This window comes from Chenopodium quinoa, unplaced genomic scaffold (assembly GCF_001683475.1).
Source record: "Chenopodium quinoa cultivar QQ74 unplaced genomic scaffold, ASM168347v1, whole genome shotgun sequence".
Lineage (NCBI taxonomy): Eukaryota > Viridiplantae > Streptophyta > Magnoliopsida > Caryophyllales > Amaranthaceae > Chenopodium > Chenopodium quinoa.
In genome coordinates, this window is record NW_018742861.1 from 1028801 (window position 1) to 1052999 (window position 24199).

The 24199-nt window shown below is 32.2% G+C and overlaps 1 protein-coding gene across 3 annotated transcripts; it reads left to right on the forward strand.

The window, feature by feature from the left end:
- The first annotated feature begins 6041 nt into the window (after positions 1–6041).
- On the forward strand, positions 6042–17373 carry LOC110726112. 3 transcript variants are annotated; one of them, XM_021905573.1, is made up of 15 exons: positions 6042–6454; positions 8406–8496; positions 8616–8700; positions 8966–9050; positions 10418–10487; positions 10995–11064; positions 12590–12634; positions 13475–13520; positions 14110–14317; positions 14452–14657; positions 14764–14838; positions 15910–15979; positions 16114–16194; positions 16811–16890; positions 17005–17373. In XM_021905573.1, the coding sequence occupies exons 1-15, from the start codon at positions 6318–6320 to the stop codon at positions 17081–17083; spliced, it is 1428 nt and encodes a 475-aa protein (XP_021761265.1). In that variant the 5' UTR covers positions 6042–6317; the 3' UTR covers positions 17084–17373. The 3 variants fall into 3 exon arrangements, 2 of the variants coding, with proteins under 2 accessions (XP_021761265.1, XP_021761266.1); XM_021905574.1 differs by lacking the exon at positions 12590–12634; XR_002512319.1 differs by lacking the exons at positions 16114–16194; positions 16811–16890; positions 17005–17373 and adding an exon at positions 15148–15334.
- The last annotated feature ends 6826 nt before the right edge of the window (positions 17374–24199 follow it).

A 24199-nucleotide genomic window follows, 5' to 3' on the forward strand; every position in this document is an offset into this window, starting at 1 on the left:
TGTACATTGTACAACATAGAACTAATTATATAATGAATATCATAAAGTTAGCAAAATTCGTTTTTATCATTTTTTTTATTTGACAAATTCTTTAATATTTTTAAGACGTTTATTAAATAGGTTGGTGAAATATTTAGGTTTGGGTGCTGATAAAATGTACTTTAAATCTTGCATTTATATGTTTTTCTATTTTGAGCTTTACAATTGTTAGGCCTACCGTCTATCCGAAATAAAAATTGTAAAACAATAACATTATATTACAAGATTTGATTCCTTGGACAAGATTTGCATAAAAGTATAATACCAAAAACAAAACAAAAAATCAAATAATTCATCCTACCCACTACTCAAAATTGTTAGGCCAAATTCACAAACGAAAAGATTAAAAAATATATATATGAAGTATGTCAACTTCCATGTATTAACTACATATAGGAGTAATAGGACTAAACCAACATTATACTTTTTCATTGAGATTCGTTAATCAAGTTAAAGTGTTACGCATCTATCAAATAATATTTAATAAGATTCCTATACAGTTGAAATTCTCTGGTGGGTTTTGATAATTAGTCGAGTTATGTTTTTAAATCATATTTTTTCATAATAAAAAATAAAGAAATTTTTAGTTTAGAATCAATTTTTACTTATTGAAAATATCTTTTACTATATTCAAGTAAAATTTTAGGTTTCCTTCTGTTTTTTCTATTAGTAGTGTGTGCGGTCTTTGGGTCTTTTTTTTCTTTGTTTGTGTGTGTGGTTTATTTGGGTTTGTTATTTTTTCTTTTTGTGTGGTGCGTTTGTGTGCTATGGGGAGTGCAGATCGGTGTGCCGATCTTCTGGTGCAGGATTTGAGCCGGGTTTTTTGGCTTTGGGCTTTGGTTTGATCTTCTTTTGGTTTGGGCTGAAGGGTTATGCTTCCAAGCCGAAATCCGTGTTTGAATCGGAGATTGTTTTGTCAATGATAAATTGTACGACACCAAATTTGAATTCAGGTCGAGGAGTACAGGCTTCTGAGTCAATTAAGGTTCACGTCAGAAACTACAACTTATTGCCAGACCCCCTTGCAAGAGGCTGCATAGAACAGCGTTATATGAGACAAGGGTATTTCAGGAAGTCGATTTACGCGTGCAATTGTAGTTTATTTTATTTCAAACTTGTAATTGGTTCAATTGTCTTAGTAATGTTCGATTACGATTTCTTATGTAAGTGCCGTATGGCTTATTATTAATGATTTTTAATCTTGCCCCTCAAAAAAAAAATATTCAAGTAATAATTTTGTATTTTAATGATTTCCTAGTGCCCTTAGTAGTTGTTTTATAAGGTTACTTTCGTTGATTAAAACTTATTTTCATTACATAAAATAATTTCACTATATTATACTTCTTTCGTTTCTTTTTAGTTGACATGCTTCTTTAGTCACTATTGTCAATGCGCAATTTTTAGGCATGTTCTGATTTACCAAACTGAGTTGAACTGAATTGTTTATGAGAAAAGGAAATTAGGAACTGAAGTAATCTAAACTAAACTGATTGGAACTGAACTGAACTGAAATTAAGCTGAAGAGAACATACCCTTAACCATTATATCTGTAATTACCCATAAGCAAAAATTATTAAAATTTGATATATTAAAAATATATATCGTGAAGAATCTAATAAGATCTCACATAGTCACATGAATATATTTTTCACTACGTATAAAGTATAAAACACAGTTAAAGGAGATGTATAAATAGTGCTAAAATCAAAACATGTCAATAGGGATGTCAGTGGGGCGGGTCAAGTAAGAGACCCGCAACATCCCCGCCCCAGTAGGGCGGGGATGGCGGGATGGGTCTTGGTTTGGTGGGTGGTGGGACGGGGATGGGGATAAAAATCATACTCACCGTGGGTGATGGGGCGAGGGTGGATTTTACATTGTACCCAAAAATCATACCCACCATGGGTGATGGGGCGGGGGTGGATTTTACATTGTACCCGTCCCATCCCCGCCCCGCTCCACCCGCCCCACTTCGTACCCGCCTTATCCCCACCTCACACCCACTTCTATATATTTTATAAAACAAAATTATATACTTTTATACTATTTTATATATAAAAAAATATGTAAAGTAAAATAGTAGATATAATAATTTGTAATACACTAATTTTATAACTAAAAAAAGTGCGTAATAATATAATAATAATTTTATTTGTTGTAATTTATACGTAGTATTAAATATGTTGGATTGTGTACTGGGAGGTGGAGATTAGGCGGGTCTTAGGTCGGTAGGGATTAAGTGGGGATGGATATCCAAGTAGGGGGTGGGGTGAGGATGGTTTTGGAATTGTACTCGCCGGAGCGGGGATGGGGATGAATTTTGGACCCACCGTGGGGATGGGGACAAGGATGGGGATGAAAATTTTAGATGGGGATGGGAAGGCCAACATCCGCCCCGACCCGCCCCATTGACATCCCTACGTGTCAACTAAAAAATAAAAAAAACGGAGGTAGTAACCTTTTTTTTTCGAGAAAAGGTAGTAACTTCCTTTCAATGAAAAATGTGAATATTATTTTTGTAAGGTGAATATGGTCTAATAAGTATTCTAATTAATTTTTTTATTTTTATTTTTTTATTTTTGAGAATTTGCCTTTTTCTTATTGCAAAGAAACTTATTATTGCTAAAAAAATCAAATATGTTAACTTAATTCTGCTTAAATCTTATTCTCTACACCTTCAAACAATATTCAAGAAAAATTATTTAAGCTTAGAAAATATAACTATATTTTAGAGAAAATATGTTAAGTTTAACAAAAAAAAGCTAAATTTAGTAAATAAAGTTATCATCTTATAAAAATCAATAGATTCAAAGAAAAACATATGATACTATGTAGTGAATAAAAAAAAAAAAACAAAAATAAGTTATATTCAGCGAATTTAGTTTTAGCAAAAATCTAAATAAAGTATATATAAAACACAGTTAAAGGGGAGTAAGATACATGGATTTTTAACAAATGAAATTATTTCTTGCAATGGTCAATTATTTTATCTTCTCTTTCTCACATATTTAAGTTGAATAAAAATATTTGATTATTCATTAAAATTAAAGGAAGGTAGAAGCTTTAAAATTATGGTATATAATATGAAATGTATATTTAAATTCTAACTAAGAAGTGGTGGAACATGAATAATGGATTTTCTGGCCGTTTTTAATACGCGTCGCTTTTGCCGGGGAGTACAAAATCGTAACTAGTCTTGAGACCATCTAATACTAATTGATTTTTAGGCCGAACCAAAATAATACTCCACTAAAAAGGAAATTTTAGGTTGCCTAAAATGAAAAAATAGAATCGGACCAGGACGAATCGACCTTGGATTTTGGGCTCAAAATTTTTGCCTTGCCCCAAACAATTTTCAGATTGGGTTAGCTAGCAGGTCAGTTTTGATAAACTCTTTGTTAACTTACATATCATATCTAAATGGAAAATTTAACATCTGTGGACTAACCTTTAGCCGGTTCTCCAATAATAGACTAACCTTTAAATCTTCCAGTTTTGGACACAAGTTTGCATAATTTCGCCAAAAATAGACTGAGGTAACCTGGAACCGGTTAACGAAGTCAACCTTAGACTTCTTGACCCTTGGAAGTTCGTTTCCCTCCAACTGAGAGTGAAGCGCCATTAACTATCAACTAACAATTTCTTGTCCGCCATTAATGCTGGTAAATACGGTCATCTCCTCCCCTATTACCCATAGTACTCTGCTTCCCCTTTCATTTACAATCCGTACACTGCAAATTGTTGGTCCCAAAGATTTTTTTTCCCTAAATTGCTTTTGCGATTGAACTGGTTTGTTAGAAGCGTTGAAGCGAAATTAAAGCTACTGGGAAAACCATTGAAGTCTGAAAATTGGCGCAGTAGAGGTATGCACTTCTTAGAACCCTAAAGCGTAGTTTTTTCGATGTAAATTGCAAAATTGTTATCGTAATTTGTTGATTTTATGGTCTGAAATTGCCCAGTAAAATTGCGAATTGTTGCTATGTTAAGTTGTTAATTGAGTTGAAGTTAATTGAATTGTAGTTAAATTTATGGGGAGATTTCAGGTAGGTGAGGGTGGATTTATTGGGGTCAGGGTGGATTTTTGTTGGGTGGAGGTGGCTAATCAATGGTAAGGGTTTTTCGAGAAGGTGGAGCCGTGGAGGTGAATTTAAGGGGGCGAGTAGATCTTTCAGGAGGGTGGAGGTGAACTTATGAGGGGTGGGTGGGGTTTCCGGTTGGGTAGGTGAATGTCATGGTGATGGTGGTTTTTGGGTGAGTTTTGAAGTTAAGGGCAGTGAGGCGGTGATGATTTGGGTGGAGGTGGTGGCAGTGCAATGGTGGTGTGGTGTGTCTTTGGTGAGTCTTCGGCGGTTTCGGGTCAGGGAAAGGGTTAAACCCAACGGTAAGTTCCACGTCACCAAGTAAACTGGTTACAACAGGTAACGTAACCTGCTCAGTCTATTTTTGGCGAAATTATGCAAACTTGTGTCCAAAACTGGAAGATTTAAAGGTTAGTTTATTATTGGAGAACCGGCTAAAGGTTAGTCCAATGATGTTAAATTTTCCTATCTAAATTTATTTACAATTTGGAAAAAGGCGCATGATGAATTTTAATGTAAATGATTATTGCGTAAGTTATTCATTTTTATATTTCCCTTTCTCTTATGTAAGCTCAAGAAATAATTGTCATTTGTCAATGAGAAGGGTAAGAACTCTGTAATTAGGTTATGTAAAATAGTTAAATATCAACTAAAGAAATTGTTGAAAATTGAATGGATGTTATGGAGCTGCCGTAAATTTTCACCTTCTTAGACAAAAAATAATTCAAATAAAAGGAGATAATTTTGTTTGGTTAGTATATTGAAAATAAAGTAATAAGTTATATGTAGTGTATAAATTCTCAATTTACGTGCTAAGTGACATGCCAAATTAAATTATTTAAGCTACGACTTGTTGATAGCTCTGAAATTAAAGTATGAATAAAACTAAAAATCCATACGTTTTATTAATTGCAATGGTCATTTTTTTAATCTTTCTTTCTCACGTAAAAGAGGGTAAATGCAATAATAACCTTGACATGCCACATTAACTTTTAAGCTGATTGTCATTTTAGCTAGTTTAAACTTCAATGGCTAGCTAATTAACTCAGAGTTGATAAAAACTAGCATGGCCCGTTGGCCCAACCTGATTTTGGGCAGGTTTGAGCAGCATTTCTCTGTCCAAAATCAGGTCGAGCCCAGCTCGGCCCGATTTTAAATTTTTTTAGACGGCCTTTGGAATACATTTTTACGCTATTTAAGTTCTTTTTTTGGTCCATCCAGAAAAGCCCACACGACCCGGCCATTTTGGGCAGGTTTTGGCATGGGAAATTTGGCCCAAAGCTAGGCCCGACTCAAGAAATGGACAAATTTTTTATGCCATGGTACGGCCTGTCCATTGATTAGGTTGAAAAAGTGAGAAGATTATTTTGAAACAAAAGGAGTTTATTTATCTGCTCAGTTTTTTGTTTGTTCTAGTTGCTTTTTGCACATGTACCAACAATGCAATATATATTATAAAATATGAAAACTACTCATCTAAAAGTCATTGAAAAATCTAAAAAGAACCTATATGATCAGTTTTTAAACAGAAAAACATTTAAAAACCGATGAGCTAATAATGATATTTTATATAAATTTAACATTGTCCATGTCCAAATATTATCTTGATAAGCAAGTAGGCCAAGATTCAATTGATGACCCTATTTTATAAACATTAAAAAAAATATCATTTGATGATGTTACATTTACTGTACTCATTCAATATAGAATTGGATGTCATAATCATAAAATATCAACTAGTACTAATTATTATATTTTCACAAGAGATTTCCATCAATTGGTACTCAATTTTCCTTTTCTTTTTTACCAGATTTTTATTTTTTTCTAAATTAAAAAATATTGTTTTTTTTCCATGAAATTATTGGGTCACTTTTTAATGAAAGAAGCAACAAACTTTTCAAGATACTTTCAAAATTAAAAATAAATAAATAAATAAATTTTTACAAGAAGGCACAAAATTCGTCTGGTTTAATTTATGGCAATCAATTTTCTCAAACATCTGCTCACTCATCAATGGCGCCTACTGTAACTCCCCTCATTCTCTCTCTAAAAACTCTCGATTTCTCTCTCAAAAACCCACAAATTCCCTTTCTCCCCTAAAAAAATCCATGCAAAATTCTCAAAAATTAAAACCCCAACTTTTTTTTAGTGAATTTCCTGAATTTTCAGTGAAATTTCTGAAATTAAAATAGTGAAAATATGAGAGGAAGAAGGCATGCGATGAGCTGGAGAAAAGTGGCGCAGTCTTCACAAGGGTTGGCTGCGCATGGCTTGCTTTTCACTTTCACCCTTTTGCTTGTTCTCAAGCTTGATCATCCTTCCTCTTTTTCTTGGTGGTTCGTTTTTTTTTTTTTTTTTGTTTAATTTTATGTTTTTACCACTTTTATGATATGATAATTGGGAAAGTTCGTATTTTTTTTGGTTTAATTGTTTGCAATAGTATTTTTTTTAGACTATAAGATGTCAATTTGCAATCATGCTTTGATTTTTGTGGGGTTTTCTTGTTCAATATGTAATTGAACCAATCATTTTTGTTTGAATTTTGCTGTTTTTTCCCTGAAATGGGTATTTTCTGTTGTTTAGAATGCTTTATAGTATGATGAATCCAAATGGGATTTTTGAATTTCCATTTAAAGGGTTTGAATTTTTGGTATAAGTTTTATTCAGGTAGCTTTATTTATGATGTCATACTTGTCAAGTTGTCAAAGAATTTTGTGGGTCTGCAGAAAGTTGGCAACTTGAAACAAAATAATGTTTGAATTTTGCCAAATTTAGAGAATCCTTCATTATGAGACAAGGAATTGATTTCTATTGTTGTGGAGTGTGGGCAGAAGTCTTAGAGTTGACCACAGTTTCTACATTTGTTTTCCTTCGCTTATAATTGCACTAGGTTGGGAGGGTGAAAAGGGGTTGGTGCTGGTGGCGGCCAAGTTTTTCTTTAGTTGATGTTAAAAATTTCTTGGCATCACTTATTTTGTGTGGTCGATTGGTCGAACATTGAAGACGGGTACATACTCGATAGTAATATGAAAAAATTGTTTGAGGAATGAGTATTAATTGTTTTTTGACTGAATTCCTTGCATGTATGAATGTATTGCTTATACTTTTTTAAGTTGACTTGAAGGAAAGATGGGAACTTGTCCAAGTGATTTTTCTAGTAATTGAAATAGGGGAATCAAATGGTTGTGAATTTCTAGATAGGCTACAAACAAGTAGCTCAATGTCCTCAGATATAACATTTTTTCATCATTGAAGTATTCTACTGGTTTGCACTTTTGAATCGTGTGTTTGGGTTCAAAAGCAGGATAGAGATATCATGGATTCATGAGGTACATACCAGAAAAATCTAAAGTTGAAGCCTTGAAGGTTTGGTCTTCATTGTTATAACTAAATTAGGAGAACAGCCAAAAGAAATCAGATCTCTTTTCAGAGGATAGGTAGATTACAGAAACCTCTTTAGGTGGTGCTATATAAGTTTTGAGACCGTCATGCTCCTCTTTAAAGAAATTAGATCTCAGTTGCATTAACACATTGCAACTGCATTGTAAAGGTTTAGAGTGTACTGTAATTGTGATTATATTAGGCTGCGACAGCTGCAAATCATCTGTAATTTCAAAAGCAGTTCCGCAACATCTGAACTATATAACCTTGTAGTAAAGATTTTGCATTATCAGAGTATGGTAAGCAATCAATGATAAAGACAAAAAAATAGAAGAGAAATGGGCTTTTGGCCTACCTCCCTAGTATAAGGAAATAACTGAAGTTATACTCATTGCTCAAAATTGCAATGCATGCTGCATGTAAGAGTGCTACTTTGCTTTTGTTGATTTTAAGAATGATGAGATTCTAGTTCTCATGATCTTAGGTCTTATAGAGGCCAAATTACTTTGTTTGGATATGAAAGGCATTGTAATAGTGTAGATAGTAAAGGCAGAAGACATCAGTGGTAGTGGAGTCACATAAGGTAGGCTAACAGCATGTCATATCATTTGAGCTGAAAATTATTTATACATGATTTTCTTCTATTTATGATGAGGTATTAGGATTTTGTAAGAATGTCATATGGTTTGTATCAAGGGCACCCTTTCTCCTATGACTCTTGTGGGGTAGGGTTTTATTCCTTGCAAATTTCCTGTGAACTTGCCCTTTTGTGAGTACAATGATTTAGGATTTACTAGGAGAGGAAAGTGATGTCAATTTTATCTTTGTTCTTTAAGTTGTTTCATTCATAGGCTTAGCTGCATTTAAGTATTTTTGAATTCTAAATATGTGAGCACTATGTTGCAGGACTGTCTTTTTGCCCATATGGCTGTTCCATGCTGTTGTTGCCCGTGGAAGGTTCTCTTTACCTGCCCCTTCAGTTCCACATGATCGTCATGTATATAATAACTCCCAAATCTCAAGATTCAAATACTTTGAAAAGCTGCTGGTGCTTTCATTTTCTATGAAATTGATGCTTATGTTAACATATAGCTAATGTATGCCTTTCAATAACAGTGGGCACCTTGTCATGCTGTTGTGGCCGCACCATTGATCATTGCATTTGAATTGCTCCTATGCGTATATCTTGAGAGCCTTTCTGGTATGTTTGTTAGCATCAATTTTGCTGTGTCTTTGCATTATTTTGATTATTTTCTTTCAAAGGAAGGAGGTTTATAGCACGACATGTCATACGTAGGTGTTATTGTGTAGGCAGTTAGTTTGATCTATTTTTTTTATTTTTGTTTTTATTTTTTCTATTAGATTGCAGTTATCACCAATGGTTGGTAATGTAGTATTTACACTATTTAGTACCTCAACTAATTTAGGGATTTTGCTTGTAACTCTTTATATTGACTCCGTGACAGTTAATGGTGCTGCTGCTGTGAGCCTGAAGATTGTTTTCTTTCCTTTGTTGGCTTTTGAAACAATTATTCTAATTGACAATTTCAGGTATTTACTCTAATAATCCCTACCTTTTAAATGTATGAGAAAACACTTATGAATAGTTTGAGGACAATTATATCCTTAATATGTTTGTTTATCTATGTGCCCCTATTATGTTAATTGTATCTAAGTTTTTCCTTGTGTGATTACCTCTTATAAATAGTGTTTAGACAATTATACCCTCTAAAATGTTTATGTACTTATTTGCTCTCATTAAATGTTTCTTACCTTTTTTTGGAACTCATAAGAACAGTATGCGAACATTTATACCCCTAAAAATATTTGTTTACATATTATTTTCCCTCATTAATGTTGTCAACGAAAGGGCTCTCTAAGCATGGCTAGCTATGACGAAAGCATCGCGTGCGTTAGCCACCCTAGTATTAGAAGTTTTACATGTCACCACTTCTGGCATCTAAAAACTTTAAGGTCTAAATCACTTATTATTCTAAGTCATGTGTTTTTCAACAATATTAAGCCCATCTAAGCAAAATCTATGCTGGAAAAAACAGTTATCATGTTTGAAAATAATTTGCTTATTGCTGATGAGGGGGTATGACTATCTAAGGATCTGTTTTGAGGGACTTGTCAACTGTAAGGAGCAGCTTTTATGGAAGAGTTGAGAAGAATTCTTTATAGCAGTTTAATATATCTTCTACGTAGATCTCGATGTGAAAATGGTATTTGAATTGTTTATGTATAGGTGTCTATGATACATCTTTGGAGAAAGGAGTATTGGATAAAGATTCTGAATTCTGAAATGTCTGCTCCTTATTTCAACTGATGTATGTTGATGGCTGAGATACCACTCAACATTGTAGTAAATCTGTCTGTTGTCTTTAACAATATTATGTGCCAGTTGTCTTCAACCTGAACACTGATTACCTTGAGTTGATTCATGGTGCCTCATACCTAGTTTTGATATTGTATTTACTTTGAACATAGTACATATTAATATTGCTCCTGTCACATAATAAGAGACAAGGAGGGCTTTACTACCATTCATGGAAAAAGATGAAAAATAACTTAATGATTATGATGTCATAATGATTCAGTTGTTTCTGGAGCTGAATTTTTCTTACCTTGGTCTCTAAGAAGTCGTTCTAACTTCCCTAAGATGCACCTAGTTGATTTATTTCTGTACTTGTGATAAAAAAGCAAAATAATTACTTGCCTTTATTGGATTGTAGTGTATTTTCTTTTCTTTTTATTGATCTTTTACATCTTGAATAAGAATCACTTAATACCACTTACATATTTGGCTAATGTGTATAGACAGTCTGATTGCTCCTTATGCTTATGTACTTTTGTTGTTGACTATTCCACATTTCCACCTGATGCATTATATCTGAGGTGTGAAAGGGTTTTTACAGAATGTGCAGGGCTTTAATGCCAGTAGATGACGAAAGCTTAAATGACGACGCAATATGGGAGACACTTCCAGTAAGTTTTGTTCTCTCTGTACCAATTTTCAACATCTCCTTGGGCAATGGACATATAATCTTTTAATGTAGCTATTTTGGTTATATTCGACAAGCTTTCTGACTTGCCCTTTATGCCAAGGAAACTAATTATGGGACATCCTGAACAAAGTATTTGAACAATATCTAGGAATGGCAAAAGCATAATTGTTACTAGAACATTAGTAAGCAGGATTTTGGGAAATCTTTCGACGAAAATCCTAACTTATTTAGAACAAACGTAGTAATAAACATCAGTTTTAAATTTTAAAACAATATGTTATCACCTGTATAGCCCAACATTAGTTGATCTAAGTTGAATTGGTGGTCTTACAGTTGATTCAATTTCTCCTAACCATGAGATAGGATTTGCTGTATATAGATTTAGTTCTAATGATTTTTCAAGTGATATTGATTATCGAAAAATATTAGATCCTTTTTCTTTGCTTCTTAGTTGCTTAACGGTTCGACCTTAATATTTTGTGTGCAGCATTTCTGGGTTGCTATCTCCATGGTTTTCTTTCTTGCTGCAACATTTTTCACCGCCTTAAAAATATCTGGTACAATCTTTCTCCCTGCCCTTTTCTAATATTCTCTAACTGATATTCATATGAACTAAAAACATTGTAGTTACTACTTTGCCTAGGCTATATTTTAGTTTGTGCATCTAAGCTTTTCTGAAAATTTCAGTAGCCTTCAAAAGCAATAAGTTATGAGATGAACTCTCCTAGTTTGGGGAATGCAGTTATATATATGACAATAGGTCTATATGTGAGAACTCAACGTATATGAGAACTGATCTAAAATTTTAAACATATGAGTAAAAATTTAGAACATTTGAGTAAATATTTAGAACATATGATTTTAAATTTAGTACGTGTGAGTAAAAATTTTAAAAACCTGATTAAATTTAGAACGTATGAATAAAATTTAGAATATCTGATTTAGGACTCAAAACAATAGAGTAAAAATTAAGAACACTTGATTTAAAGTTTAGAACATAGATTGTTCTCACATATGAAAGAGTTCTCACATAAAGAAGGGGTTCTCATGAGAGCCTTCCCCTATTTATATATATATTTTTGAAGGAAATCATTCAATGGGTGATAAACTAATAGCCAATAGGGTCTTCATTGATGAGGTGGTGCTTGATAGACAATAAAGTAATGGGGGTAAATCAATTACCCTAGGGTAGGGGTTGGTAATTATTGCCCTCATTTGTCGGTAATATATACTACCTTGCCTCTCTCCTAATTTTTCTTTCACGAAATACTTGCAACCATCACCTTCTACACCCTTCCACAATGTAATACTCAATTCTTATTACCCCATTGATTGATTTCCTCCATTCCAATCATATGGTTTATGAAGAAGGGAAGAATCAAGTTGGTGTACTTGATTCTGTCTTTGACTTGATAGTTGCTGTTCAATTGATATCAAAGTCATTTTTATTTTTGACTTTGATGATATTCAATTTTTATCAATTTAGTGCAGTTGGTTTTTGGTTCTAATACAAGCTCAAAGCCAAAGCCAAGTCTTTTCAAAAACATTTGACGTAGCATGCAATTTAAGCACCTTCTTTGTTACTTTTATCTTTTCTAGTGTATAAGTTGGCTTGAATATGCCTAGTAGGTAGTTAACGAGCTGAACCAAGACTGAACCTAGAAAATTGAGCACTATTCGAGGTTTATGAGGCTGACCTTGCCTCGAAGCTGGGTTTGAAGCTCATATACTCGATTTGGTGCTCGAAGCCTAACTGCTATTGTATATAAAATTTGCTGGTTTATTGTAGCACTCAAGGCCTAACTGTATATAGTTAATTTTATGGTAATTTTTTTAAAAAAAAAAAAATAAATGAGTTTGCTCACAAGGTTTGAAGCCGAGTATAGATCAACCTTGTCTCATTAAAATCCCGAGTCGAGCCAGCTCAAACTGAAATTTTACCAAAGCCAAACCTCGTGTAGTTCACGAACAGGCTGGACTCCTTGATATCTTATAGAACTGCGTTACCTTGTACTACTTTACCATTGTTTTTGGACAAGCCATTCAGCCTATTTTGTTATTAACAGTATGTCTGGTTGACAGGATTTGATGAGAAAGGAAATCAAGTAAAAGATAAAAAGAGCCCAGGTTTGCTTTTAATCTATGTATAGAATTTGAATATAAAGGAGATAAGGCAAATCAACAATTCTTGAACAGAAAGAAGCTAATCAGTATATTTCCCTTTCATTTCTTTAATATTAGCTTAAAGACAAATAATGTCTCTCAATTCTACATTTCTGTTCAATGGACTAAATGACGATATTGCTAGTTTCCTCCTTTATACTAGTACATTTTTTTTACTTCACCTCTCATCCCATTCGTATTTTCTGCCTTCCTCTCCAATTACCTAAGACAATTAATATCTTGTATTTATCCATGTCAATTGTATATAAAGAATGACAAAAAATTATCTTGGACTGAACAATAATAGGCTAGGTTGTGTTGCTTGGCAGACTTGCCGTGACTATTAGGTAATTTTTACAGGGTTGGAAAAGAATATAATCATTTGGACAAAATGCATTTGAAATTTTCTTTGGTAAACCGTAATTAACCGCAAGGTGTTATTTTTTATCTAGTTTGTGTTGGAGTTTAATTATCTTTGTTGTCTAGATAGTAACTGTCTGACAGATTGCAGATTTTTATGGCATGCCTTTCTCACTCTTTCTAGTTCTCATAACGGTATTTTCTTCCATGTTACAAATGTTTTTGTTTGCTCACCACTTGCCTAGGTTATCGATTTGCATGGGGACATTTATGTGCAATTACTGTATGAATTCAAATGTTGTCCTGCTTGAAAATATGTACTCAATTTGCTTTTAGTTTCCATCATGTTTTGAATCTTTTGATTTCCGTCTGCAGTATGAATTACTTAGTTCTTCATATTTATGTCTTAGTATCTCTTAATTCATTCAAATTTAATTCTTGCAGGTGACATTGGTTCACTGGGATGGTGGGACTTATTTATCAATTTTGGGTAAAGTTTTTCTGCTCTCATGGTCGATCTTTTTGAATGAGCCAAACCCTTCCCCCCCCTTTTCACCGAAAGCTCTAACAAGAGGTTATTGAAGTTGGCCCTGTCCACTTTTGGGTCAGGTTCTTGCCAAGGGTTTCCTGTCTGACCTGATGCTGTTATTATTGAGCATTCTAACCCAGTGTATAAGAAAGTGTGCCTAGGTGCTGAGGTGCAAGCGCAAGGCGACCTGGGCCATTGGCTAGGTGGGGCGCTTTGATGAGGTTCACTGAGGTGCAGCTGGAAGCAAATTTTTTTTTTTTTTTTTTTTTTTTTTTTTTTTTTTGACTTTTTTTCAAGTGCGCCTCAGTGAGATGTACTGAAAATCCTTATCACCTTGGCGCGCCTTGAGCCTTATACATTGTTCTAGCCTTTGAAACCATGGGGGGCTGATCTTGGCCCATCCTGATGCATCAGGTCGTTTATTAGATTGGTGGCCCAGCCTGTATTTAACATTTTAATTACTTCTATTTTTCTTTCTACAAAAATTTTCCTATGATGATTAATTTTGGTTTCTCATTTTGTTATTTATGTTGCTACTTTTTTTGCGCAGTATTGCCGAGTGTTTTGCCTTTCTTGTTTGTACAAAATGGTCCAATCCTATGATACATACGAATTCATGCCCCATGGAGAATACTGCATCTGTATGTCCAGATCAGGATCAAAATCAGGAGAGCCTGTGTGGTTTGCCCGATATTGGTGGCCATTTTATGAAAATACCAATTATTGCTTTCCAAGTCCTCCTTTGCATGCGCTTAGAGGTAAACTTCTTTATGATTTGTTGTCTTTCTTGCTTGTGTAATTAAATAAACAACCTACTAATTTTTGGCACCTTGGCTTACGTATTAAACAATGTAATTTAGTTATTTTTAATTTTTAATTTTTAATTTTGCAGGGAACTCCTAGTGGTGCTAAAAATATCCCTTTTCCAGTTCTTTTTTCTCCGTTGTTCCTTTTACAAGGTGTTGGGGTTTTATTTGCTATGTCAAGACTGGTAGAGAAAATCTATCTCTTGCTGCGTAGTGATGCTGGGCAAGGGCCATATCTTAATTTGTCTGCAAAACTTGGTGATTGTCTTGCATTTATGCATCATGGCTCAAGGTGATGATAATTCTAATATAGTGCTCATTGTATCTGGTTACTGAACAATCATGCATATCTGGAAAATGAATTTTAATCTCTTTCTGCCATTTTGGTTGTAAAATAGGCTAATTGGCTGGTGGTCCATTGATGAGGGAAGTCATGAAGAACGGGCAAAACTTTTGCTTGAAGGGGCCTCTAGGTTAGTACCTTTCCTCCAATATATTGATGCAATGTGCTATTATTTTCCACTTGTTTGTTTTGTACACTTCATTTATCCTAACATATTAGACAGTTACACAGTCCTACTACTTCAGGATTTCTGGGAAAAAAAAATTATCATTTTTTTAGAAGGCAATGCATAATGTATCATGCTTGTAATTTCAATAGTACCCCAATTAGTAGATCTTGATTTACCTTATTCGAAGCTTCAAATTGGCTTGACTGAGTGTACTGGATGTGGCGCATAAGACCTAAAACAGATTTTTTGCATTAATGTGTTGATTGGAAGGTGGCAATGTGGCATTCTGCTAGTAGAATCCAAGCTTTGGGCTAATTGTGGGATGCTTGAGCCACCTGGAAGATCTCAAAGCAGGAAGTTGAAGGCCTAGGTCCAAGCGGTGTGCGTTCTAGGCTTTTTTATGTGATAATGAAGGGAAAAGGATAGTTCTACGGGTATTGTTTAATTTAATTGGATGGTACGATGTAACTATTGTTTCCATATGGTGTTCAATGAATAGATTGCCATATGAGATCATGTCATTTTATTTGAACATAAACTCGAAAGGAGCATCTGGGACTTGATTGTAGCTACTTCCAAAAATTTATGTTGATGCTTTACCTTGATTGGAGTACCCAAGTCTCACATTGCTCCTGTATCTAAATAACTTTCGCATCCAATCTTTAGGCTAAAATTTTGAAGTGTCTTACGTTCCATTTAAGTTGATTTTTAGTCGCTTCTCTTTTTGTGAAGAATATTTCCAAGGCTGCTGCCGCCGCTGTCCACAGGCATCAGAGGTTTGCTAGTTGCTACATTAATACATATAAATTCTGTATCAAATCCTCCATTCCATAGTGGATGTATTGGTGTATTGCCTTTTATTTGGGAGAGGGGTGGGGGTGCAAACAGTACCCATAGACTTGCGGATAGAGTCAAAAGGCCATTATCAATAAACTATAGCAGAAAATATAAAGATCAATTATTATGAGAATTTATTTTTTAAATAGTTTATTAGCTCTTCAATCAATCTTCTGTTTGTGTTGTTGTATTCAGGTACAATACCTTCTGCCAATTTCCACCTGAGATTGTGAAAAAAATGCCAAAGAAGGACTTGGCTGAGGAGGTGAGTTTTCTTTTAGGAAATGGACTGGCCATTTGACTTCAAAACTTTTGAGGAAACTGATGTGGATATATGACTTGATTTTATTTCTTCTGTTGAACTCGGTTATAATCTGGAATTCTGTTATCTGTATTCAGGTTTGGAAATTGCAGGCAGCTCTGGTTCAGCAGACTGAAATAACCAAAAATAGCCAACAAGAGTATGAAAGATTACAAAATGTATGATTCTCAAGCTTATATGAGCTGTCTTTGTACATGCATGATACGTTTGTGTTTTTATGTTTGTTTCGTAGAAAATCAAATAATGGGTCGTGTTTGTTCCTATTATTGATGCTTGTTTGCTTACATATTAAGTGCTTTGGTTTGAATGCTTGAAATAGATGCCTTTGGTACTTGTAGCTGTCATTTGACATTATTTGGTTGATGATTATATCCTGGCCTGTGGACCAGGATGCGTGTGATATAATTAATGAGTCATGGCTTAATTGACTTGTATCCCATTTAAATAACCTGACCCATACTCGGAATTTAAAATGACCCAAATTTGACCCGACCCTGCTTGAAAAATAACGCTACTGAATATATGGTTAAATTGATATACTAAGCTAATTGACTGAAAGCCTGAATTTTACCCAACTTTAATGATCCCAAAATAAATCCAATCCAAGCAACCCATATGCCACCTTTCTAAGAGATTGTCTACTCTATCATGTTTACTGATGTTCAAATTAGGTTAAACAATGTTGATTTTGCATTTTGTTCAACCATTATATACTTATCTTGTGAATCTAATTTCTTTCTCAGCATTGATAGCATTGTTTTCTGTTTGAATCAGGACAAAGTTCTCTGCCGAATATGCTTTGAGGGAGATATTAGTATTGTTCTGCTCCCCTGTAGGCATCGGATCCTCTGCAGGTGTATATTCTTTGCTTATGCCATGTTCTTGCTCTCTATTTTTTTGCTCAAATCTTTCATTCATTTAATTGATTTCTTTTCCTTCCCTTCTCCCCCCTCTTTTTCCTGGTGCAGTGTCTGCAGCGACAAGTGCAAAAGATGTCCAGTTTGCCGAGTCATTGTTGATGACCGATTAATTGTATATGATGTATAGTTGCAGCTTGCTATCGACGCTTTATCTATGACAAATTTGACATGTTTTAGGCAAAGAACAAGATAGTCTTTTTCTATTCTATTTTCATTTTTCAATCTTTCATACTAGTGACTGTAAAAATATGTCACTGATTAAGTTAAATTAGAGCAGCCTGTTGTAAGTGTTTTATACTCGGTGTTTTGCTTTCATTGATGTAAATATAACGGTAGCGAGGATCACAAGTTATTCACTGATCTTAAAGCTCTTTAAGGTGTTAATGTTAATACAACTAGGAGGATGTAATTCATCAAGTGCTATTTGTTGTACGATGATTGATGATTCAAAGAGGCGCAGTCAAAAATTACGGAGTACATAAGTAAGCACCTCATTAGGTACTTCAATCTTTATTAAAAAAAAAAAGGTACTGGGCTCACTGATCAAAAATCAGAACTAAATCTGAAACCCATAATTAAAAACCAAATCTGAAACCCATAACTAAAAACTAAATCTGAAACCCATAACTAAATTCCACCATTGAAACAAAATCCAAGATAAGGATTTTCACCTGAAGATAATGAGTCCGTTTGATGATATTTGACAAAAGAACTAATATGTATTTATGGAGGCGTGGATCCTGCAGGCAGATGCACTATCGAAACGACGCTTTAAAAAAAAAAGGCGGAATGTACATCATGTTGTATCCTGTAATCCTAATGTACATTACTATAGAAAAGAACATAGTGTTTACTTCTAAAGTACGCGAGTTTTTTGTGCATCAGTTTTGTAAAAAAAGGAATACATAAGTAGTAATTATTCTTTTACCATTCATTAATTACAACACATTAAAAGTTCAATTTCTCTCTATAAAAATTTCAAAGCCATTTAAGTTCCTCAAATCCTAAGCAGAACTTCAAAATTTTTGAAATGTTGAGCTTAAATTTGTTCAAGATGACGGACAAAAAATGAAAGGTAAGATAAGATTTGACATTCATACTTGTTTATTGTGAGTTGAAGTGTTTGTTTTTTTTATAAATTTGGTTGAAAATTGTAATTTTTGGTTATATATGTAACACCCCGACCCCAAACAAATTAAGGAGGGGCTTATTGCCACGAAATGCGCATTAAGGGCCAACAACTGTCCTCACAAACCATCCCAAGACTACTCCCAGCCAAGCACGCTTAACTGTGGAGTATCTTAGCAAATGAGCTCCTTAAAAGGAAGATGCATCTTGTTGATATGAGTAGTATATCAAATCCTTTTAAAGCAATCATGAGGGGTATTACAAATATATATATATATATATATATATTTTTTTTTTTTTTTTTTTTTTTATTATATATATATATATATATATATATATATATATATAAAAAAAAAAATATATATATATAGGGAAAGGCTCTCGTGAGAAATTTTCTTATGTGAGAATTTTTCTTATGTGAGAACACTCTTTATGTTCTAAATTTTTACTCGTATGTTCTAAATTTTAAATATGATGTTCTAAACTTTTCTTTAAGTGTTCTAAAATAAATTAAATATTCTAATTTAGTACTCACATGTTCTAAACCATAAATTAATTAAGTTTGATGTCATAAATTTTAAATAACTTGTTCCAAAATTTTAACTTATATGTTCTAAATTTTAAAACGTGTGTTCTATTTTTTTACTCGTATGTTCTAAATTCTTTACTCACACTTTCTATATTCTATATCAATTTGTTCTAAATTTTTATTCACATGTTCATAATCTTAAATCAGATGTCTAAATTTTACTCATATGTTTAAAATTTCATAAAGCAAATTTTATAAATTTTTAATCACTTGTTCTAATTCTTAAATCAGATGTTCTAAATATATTACTAACATAAATGTTCTAAATTATTACTCATATGTTCAAAATTTTAATTTAAGTCACATGTTCTAAATTTTAGCTCGCATGTTCTAAATTTTAACTCACATGTTCTAAAATTTTACTCACATGTTCTAAATTTAAAATCAGTTCTCATATAAGTATGAATTCTCACATATGGACCTATACTCACCGGATCCTCCCTATATATATATATATATATATATTATATATATATATATATATAGGGAGGATCGGTGAGTATAGGTCCATATGTGAGAATTCATACTTATATGAGAACTGATTTTAAATTTAGAACATGTGAGTAAAAGCTTAGAACATACGAATAAAAATTTAGAACATGTGTCTGAAATTAAAATTTAGAACATCTGAGTAATAATTTAGAACATCTATGTGAGTAATATGTTTAGAACATTTGATTTAAGAATTAGAACAAGTGATTAAAAATTTATAAAATATGCTTTATGAAATTTTAAACATATGAGTAAAATTTAGAACATCTGATTTAAGATTATGAATATGTGAATAAAAATTTAGAACAAACTGATATAGAATATAGAAAGTGTGAGTAAAAAATTTAGAACATATGAGTAAAAAAAATAGAACATACGCTTTAAAATCTGGAACATATAATTAAAAATCTTAGAACACACATTTTAAAATTTAGAACATATAAGTTAAAATTTTGGAACAAGTTATTTAAAATTTATGATATTAAACTTAACTAATTTATGGTTTAGAACATGTGAGTAATAAATTAGAACATTTGATTTAATTTAGAACACCTAAGGAAAAGTTTAGAACATTAGATTTAAAATTTAAAATATACGATTTAAAATTTAGAACATAAAGAGTGTTCTCACATAAGAAAAATTCTCACGAGAGCCTCCCCCCATATATATATATATATATATATATATATATATATATATATATATTTAGAATTAATTTGTGATTTATGTGGTTTTGGTGTTGCAATGAGAAACAATATAAAGTTTTTGAAGAAGACTGACCTATTATTACATTTTGTAGAAAGCAAGCAAATAAACAAATTCAGAAAAAGTTGTAGATCAAAATAATACAATGTTCATTAAAACATTATTTTTCATATTCTACAAAGCGGAATGAACATATTATAGAAATGTAATGAACATATATATAGTTACAATGAAAAGAACATCCTATTATAATGTAATGAACAAATATCTAGAGTGAAAAGAACATACTATTAAAATATAATAAACATATACCTAGAGTAAAAGGAACATGCTTATAAATAATGTTCTTTATCTCCATGTTGTTTGATTGTCAAAATGTCGTATTTATAATATTTACTCCGTTATATTATCATGTTTTTTATTAATATTACGGATGTTATTTAGATACATATATAAAGAACATAAAGCTGAATGGTTTTTTTTTTTTTTTTTTGTTTAGTGTTTTTTTTTTTTAAATAGCTATATGTTCTTTACAAAACAATAATATGTTCATTACAAAACAACTACATGTGATATTCTTTATAAAATAGCTATATGTACTTTACAAAACAACTATATGTTCATTACATTATAACTATATGTTCATTCCGCCTTTTTTAAAGAAAAATTCGGATGCACGGAGCATCATGCATCCGCCTTCAGGGCTAATAATGGAAAATAAAGATTTTTTTTAGGAACGGAAAATAAAGATTTGTGGGACCTGTATTTTAATAAATGTTGTTGACTTATTTACGAAAATGTCTTACTGGTATGTTTTGTTGATTTGTTTACGAAAATGCCACTAGATAAACGATTTTTATTTATCACGAAGATAAACTTGTATTTTCTCAAATAATCTCTGAAGATCAATAATTTGAAATCTAAAAGAATCACACAAACAAACACTAAAATTTATGGCTAAATGCAGAAAGATTTAATAACAAAATTGAAGCACAGAACAAACTAAGAATGAAACATGAGCATAAAAATGTATTGAAGGCCCAAATTCCATAGCCCAAATTATTACATCTCACGATTTCTAGAAAACTCTATATTTAGAAATTCATGGAGAATTATGGAAGAATCTACAAATGGTAATAAATGGTGAAGATTCTAGATTTACGTGGAGAATTTAAAGAGCACGTGTGTTAAATTTTCCACACACTTTTTCCACCTCCATACATCACTTATAAATAGTGGTGTTGTGCATTATTTGAGAGCATGTATCTACCTACATATCCTCCAATACTCCGATACGTGACACTTTATGAGTATTACTCCATACATTATGCTTAGAGAGAATTTATCTACAAGTGTCCGCTCTCATACATATTATGATCGGAGTTTCCACCTACACACAATCTCCCTAATCCATCACTATCCTTATATTATTAAATTTCTGACGTTTGTTAGTTTTTTTTTTTTGTTTTTTTTTTTTTATTTTATAATTTTTCCCACATTTAATTTTAAGTGTCCATTTTTTACAACTTATTTGAAGAATTTAAACGGATGCTAATGGTAAGAATTGCAAATTAAGAGTTAAATGCAACAAATCATAATCTAATCAAACAACGCGTCGAGAATCTCAACGAGGTGTAGATTATGCAAAACACCTGTCCAAACACAATATTTTACAAACAAAATGTTCAGTTGATGAAAAATCCCAATAACAAAATTAATCATTCCCAAGCTTACTTAAACAATTGAACAATATAAATCGCACCAAAACTTAGAACACTTGCATCAATTTACGCATTGAAGAAGTGAGCCCAGTTCTCCCTAATTTAAACCCCCAAAGACTCGCCTCAATCACATTAAATACTTGGTGGTACACTCGGAAAAAGTTAGAAAATCTGTTATGATTGCCGAGCTCCATGGTTGAACAAGAATCAACGAGAACTTTGGTGGACCGGTAACACTTAGTGTAAACCTCCATTGAGAAACAATTCCTTAATTACCCATTTGTTTGAAATATCACTGACTTTCTTTTTATAATAAAAGAGTTTGACCTTTATTATTATTATTGCCAAGTTGGATTAGTCCGTCATTGACATTAATCTTTATGTTTTTAAATAAAGGTGATAATTTTAATTTTATCTTCTTGGTACATGAAACAATAAAACACATTTGGATCGTGCAAATAAACGAATAAATCCAGTTATTTAGGTTATTGACCCACTTATTACTAAACACAAAACAATATGATACAAAAATCGAATAGTTTTATGGATCGAACCAAGGATTTGTGATGGAATAAAATTGTCTTCTTTAATTCAATTTTCCCGGCATAATCCATCATTATACCTATTGGCTAACTTTAATTATAGGTCAACAATCACGGATTTATCTTCATTTTATCAATCTAAGAATTCATATATATACTTGTTGTGAAATCGAATTGAAACCCTTATTGCAAAAAAATTTCGAAAAACCAAAGAACCATTAGATCTATGGTGAGCAGCAATTATACTACCTCAGTTTTTTATTAGTTGACACGTTTTGACTTTAGCACTATTCACATACCTCCCTTTGACCATGTTTTGTGATTTATATGTAAGGAAAAATATAGTCAAGGGGAATCTTGTTAGATTCGTCACAATGTATATTTTTAAAATATCAAATTTTTATAATGTTTGCTTATCGGTAATTAAAGATATTAATGATTTAATTTGTGCATTGGAAAACGTGACTAAAGAAACGTGTCAACTAAAAAGAAACGGAGGAAGTATAATAGAAGAAATACGTTGTAAATGTACGAAACGATTTAATGTGTATTATTGATTGATCGGTTGAACAATAATGAAGAACTAACTTGATAGACAAGTTTTTAATTTTGATTTTGGTTTAATGTTTATTTTGATTATTAATTAATACAAAGTAGTATTTAAATTAGAAAATAAAAAAAAAACCGAAATTATTAAGAAAATACATTCTGGAAATTACAAATATTTCAAAAATAATGAAAAATTTTCCTAAAAAAAATGAAAAATATATTTTTAATTAAAATTACTAATCTATTAACTATTATTAAAATAGAAAATTGTTGACATCATCCTATCTCCCAAACTGTATATATGTCGCTTTCTCATAAAAACTTTTCCCACCAAATGCAATTAATGATGTCATATATATTTATTTTTTTCTTGAGGAATTGGTTATTTTTTATTTTTAATAATTTTCATTTCAATTTTTTAACCGTTTCAATAAATAAATAAATAAATATTTTCTTTTGGTTGGAATAAATAAATTGATATCGAGCTTAAACCTTTTAGGAAACTATGAAGTTTTTTTTTAAAAGATTTTATTATTATTATAATAATAATAATAATTATTATTATTATTTTAAGAATGCTATAAAGTAAATGTTAACAATGTTTTGTTTTTTCAAGGTGCTTCTATTTATTTAAATTAGGATCTTTAAATTAAAAGTATTTTTATTTTGTATTTTGAACTCTTAGGTATGGAGTATATAAATTGGTATGCATATAGTTTGATTAGATCAGATTGACTTTTATTTTTATATTTTGTTACTCTTGTAATTTATTCTGATAGCTATGATCTAATTTATAAGTATATACGGGAAAATAAATGATAGAAATAAGCTATTTCATTTCAATAATTTTATTAATTCGTGCATTGCACGAGTCTAATCTACTTAAAAAATAAATGAAAAACAAATAATCTCAGCCGTCCATTTTTTTGTGGTAGTTAAAAATTAAGTCATATGACTACATTACAATCCCCCACCAACTGCACCTAGCTAATAAGGACGATTGTGTTTGTTATAGTAACGACACCCATACAGCCTAAGGATGTCAGTGGGGCGGGTCAAGTAGGAGACCCGCCCCATCCCCGCCCCAGTTGGATGGGCATAGGTCTTGGTTTGGCGGGTGGTGGGGCGGGGATGGGGATAAAAATCATACCCGCCATGGGTGATGGGACGGGAGTGGATTTTACATTGTACCCGCCCCATCCCCGGCTCCCCGCCTTGCCCTACCCGCCCCACTTCGTACTCGTCTCACCCCCATCTTACACACACATTTATATATTTTTAAAAACAAAATTATTTATTTTTATACTATTTTATATATAATAAAATGTAACTAATATTATGACTAAAAGAGTGTAATACTTCTTCAAACAGAAAAAAATGTGTAATATTAACAATAATTTTTTTTCTTGTAATCTATACTCTATTAATTATGTTGGATTGTGTATTAGGAGGTGGGGATTAGGTGAGTCTTAGGTGGGGATAAAGTGAGGATGGATACCAAGTGGGGGGTGGGGCAG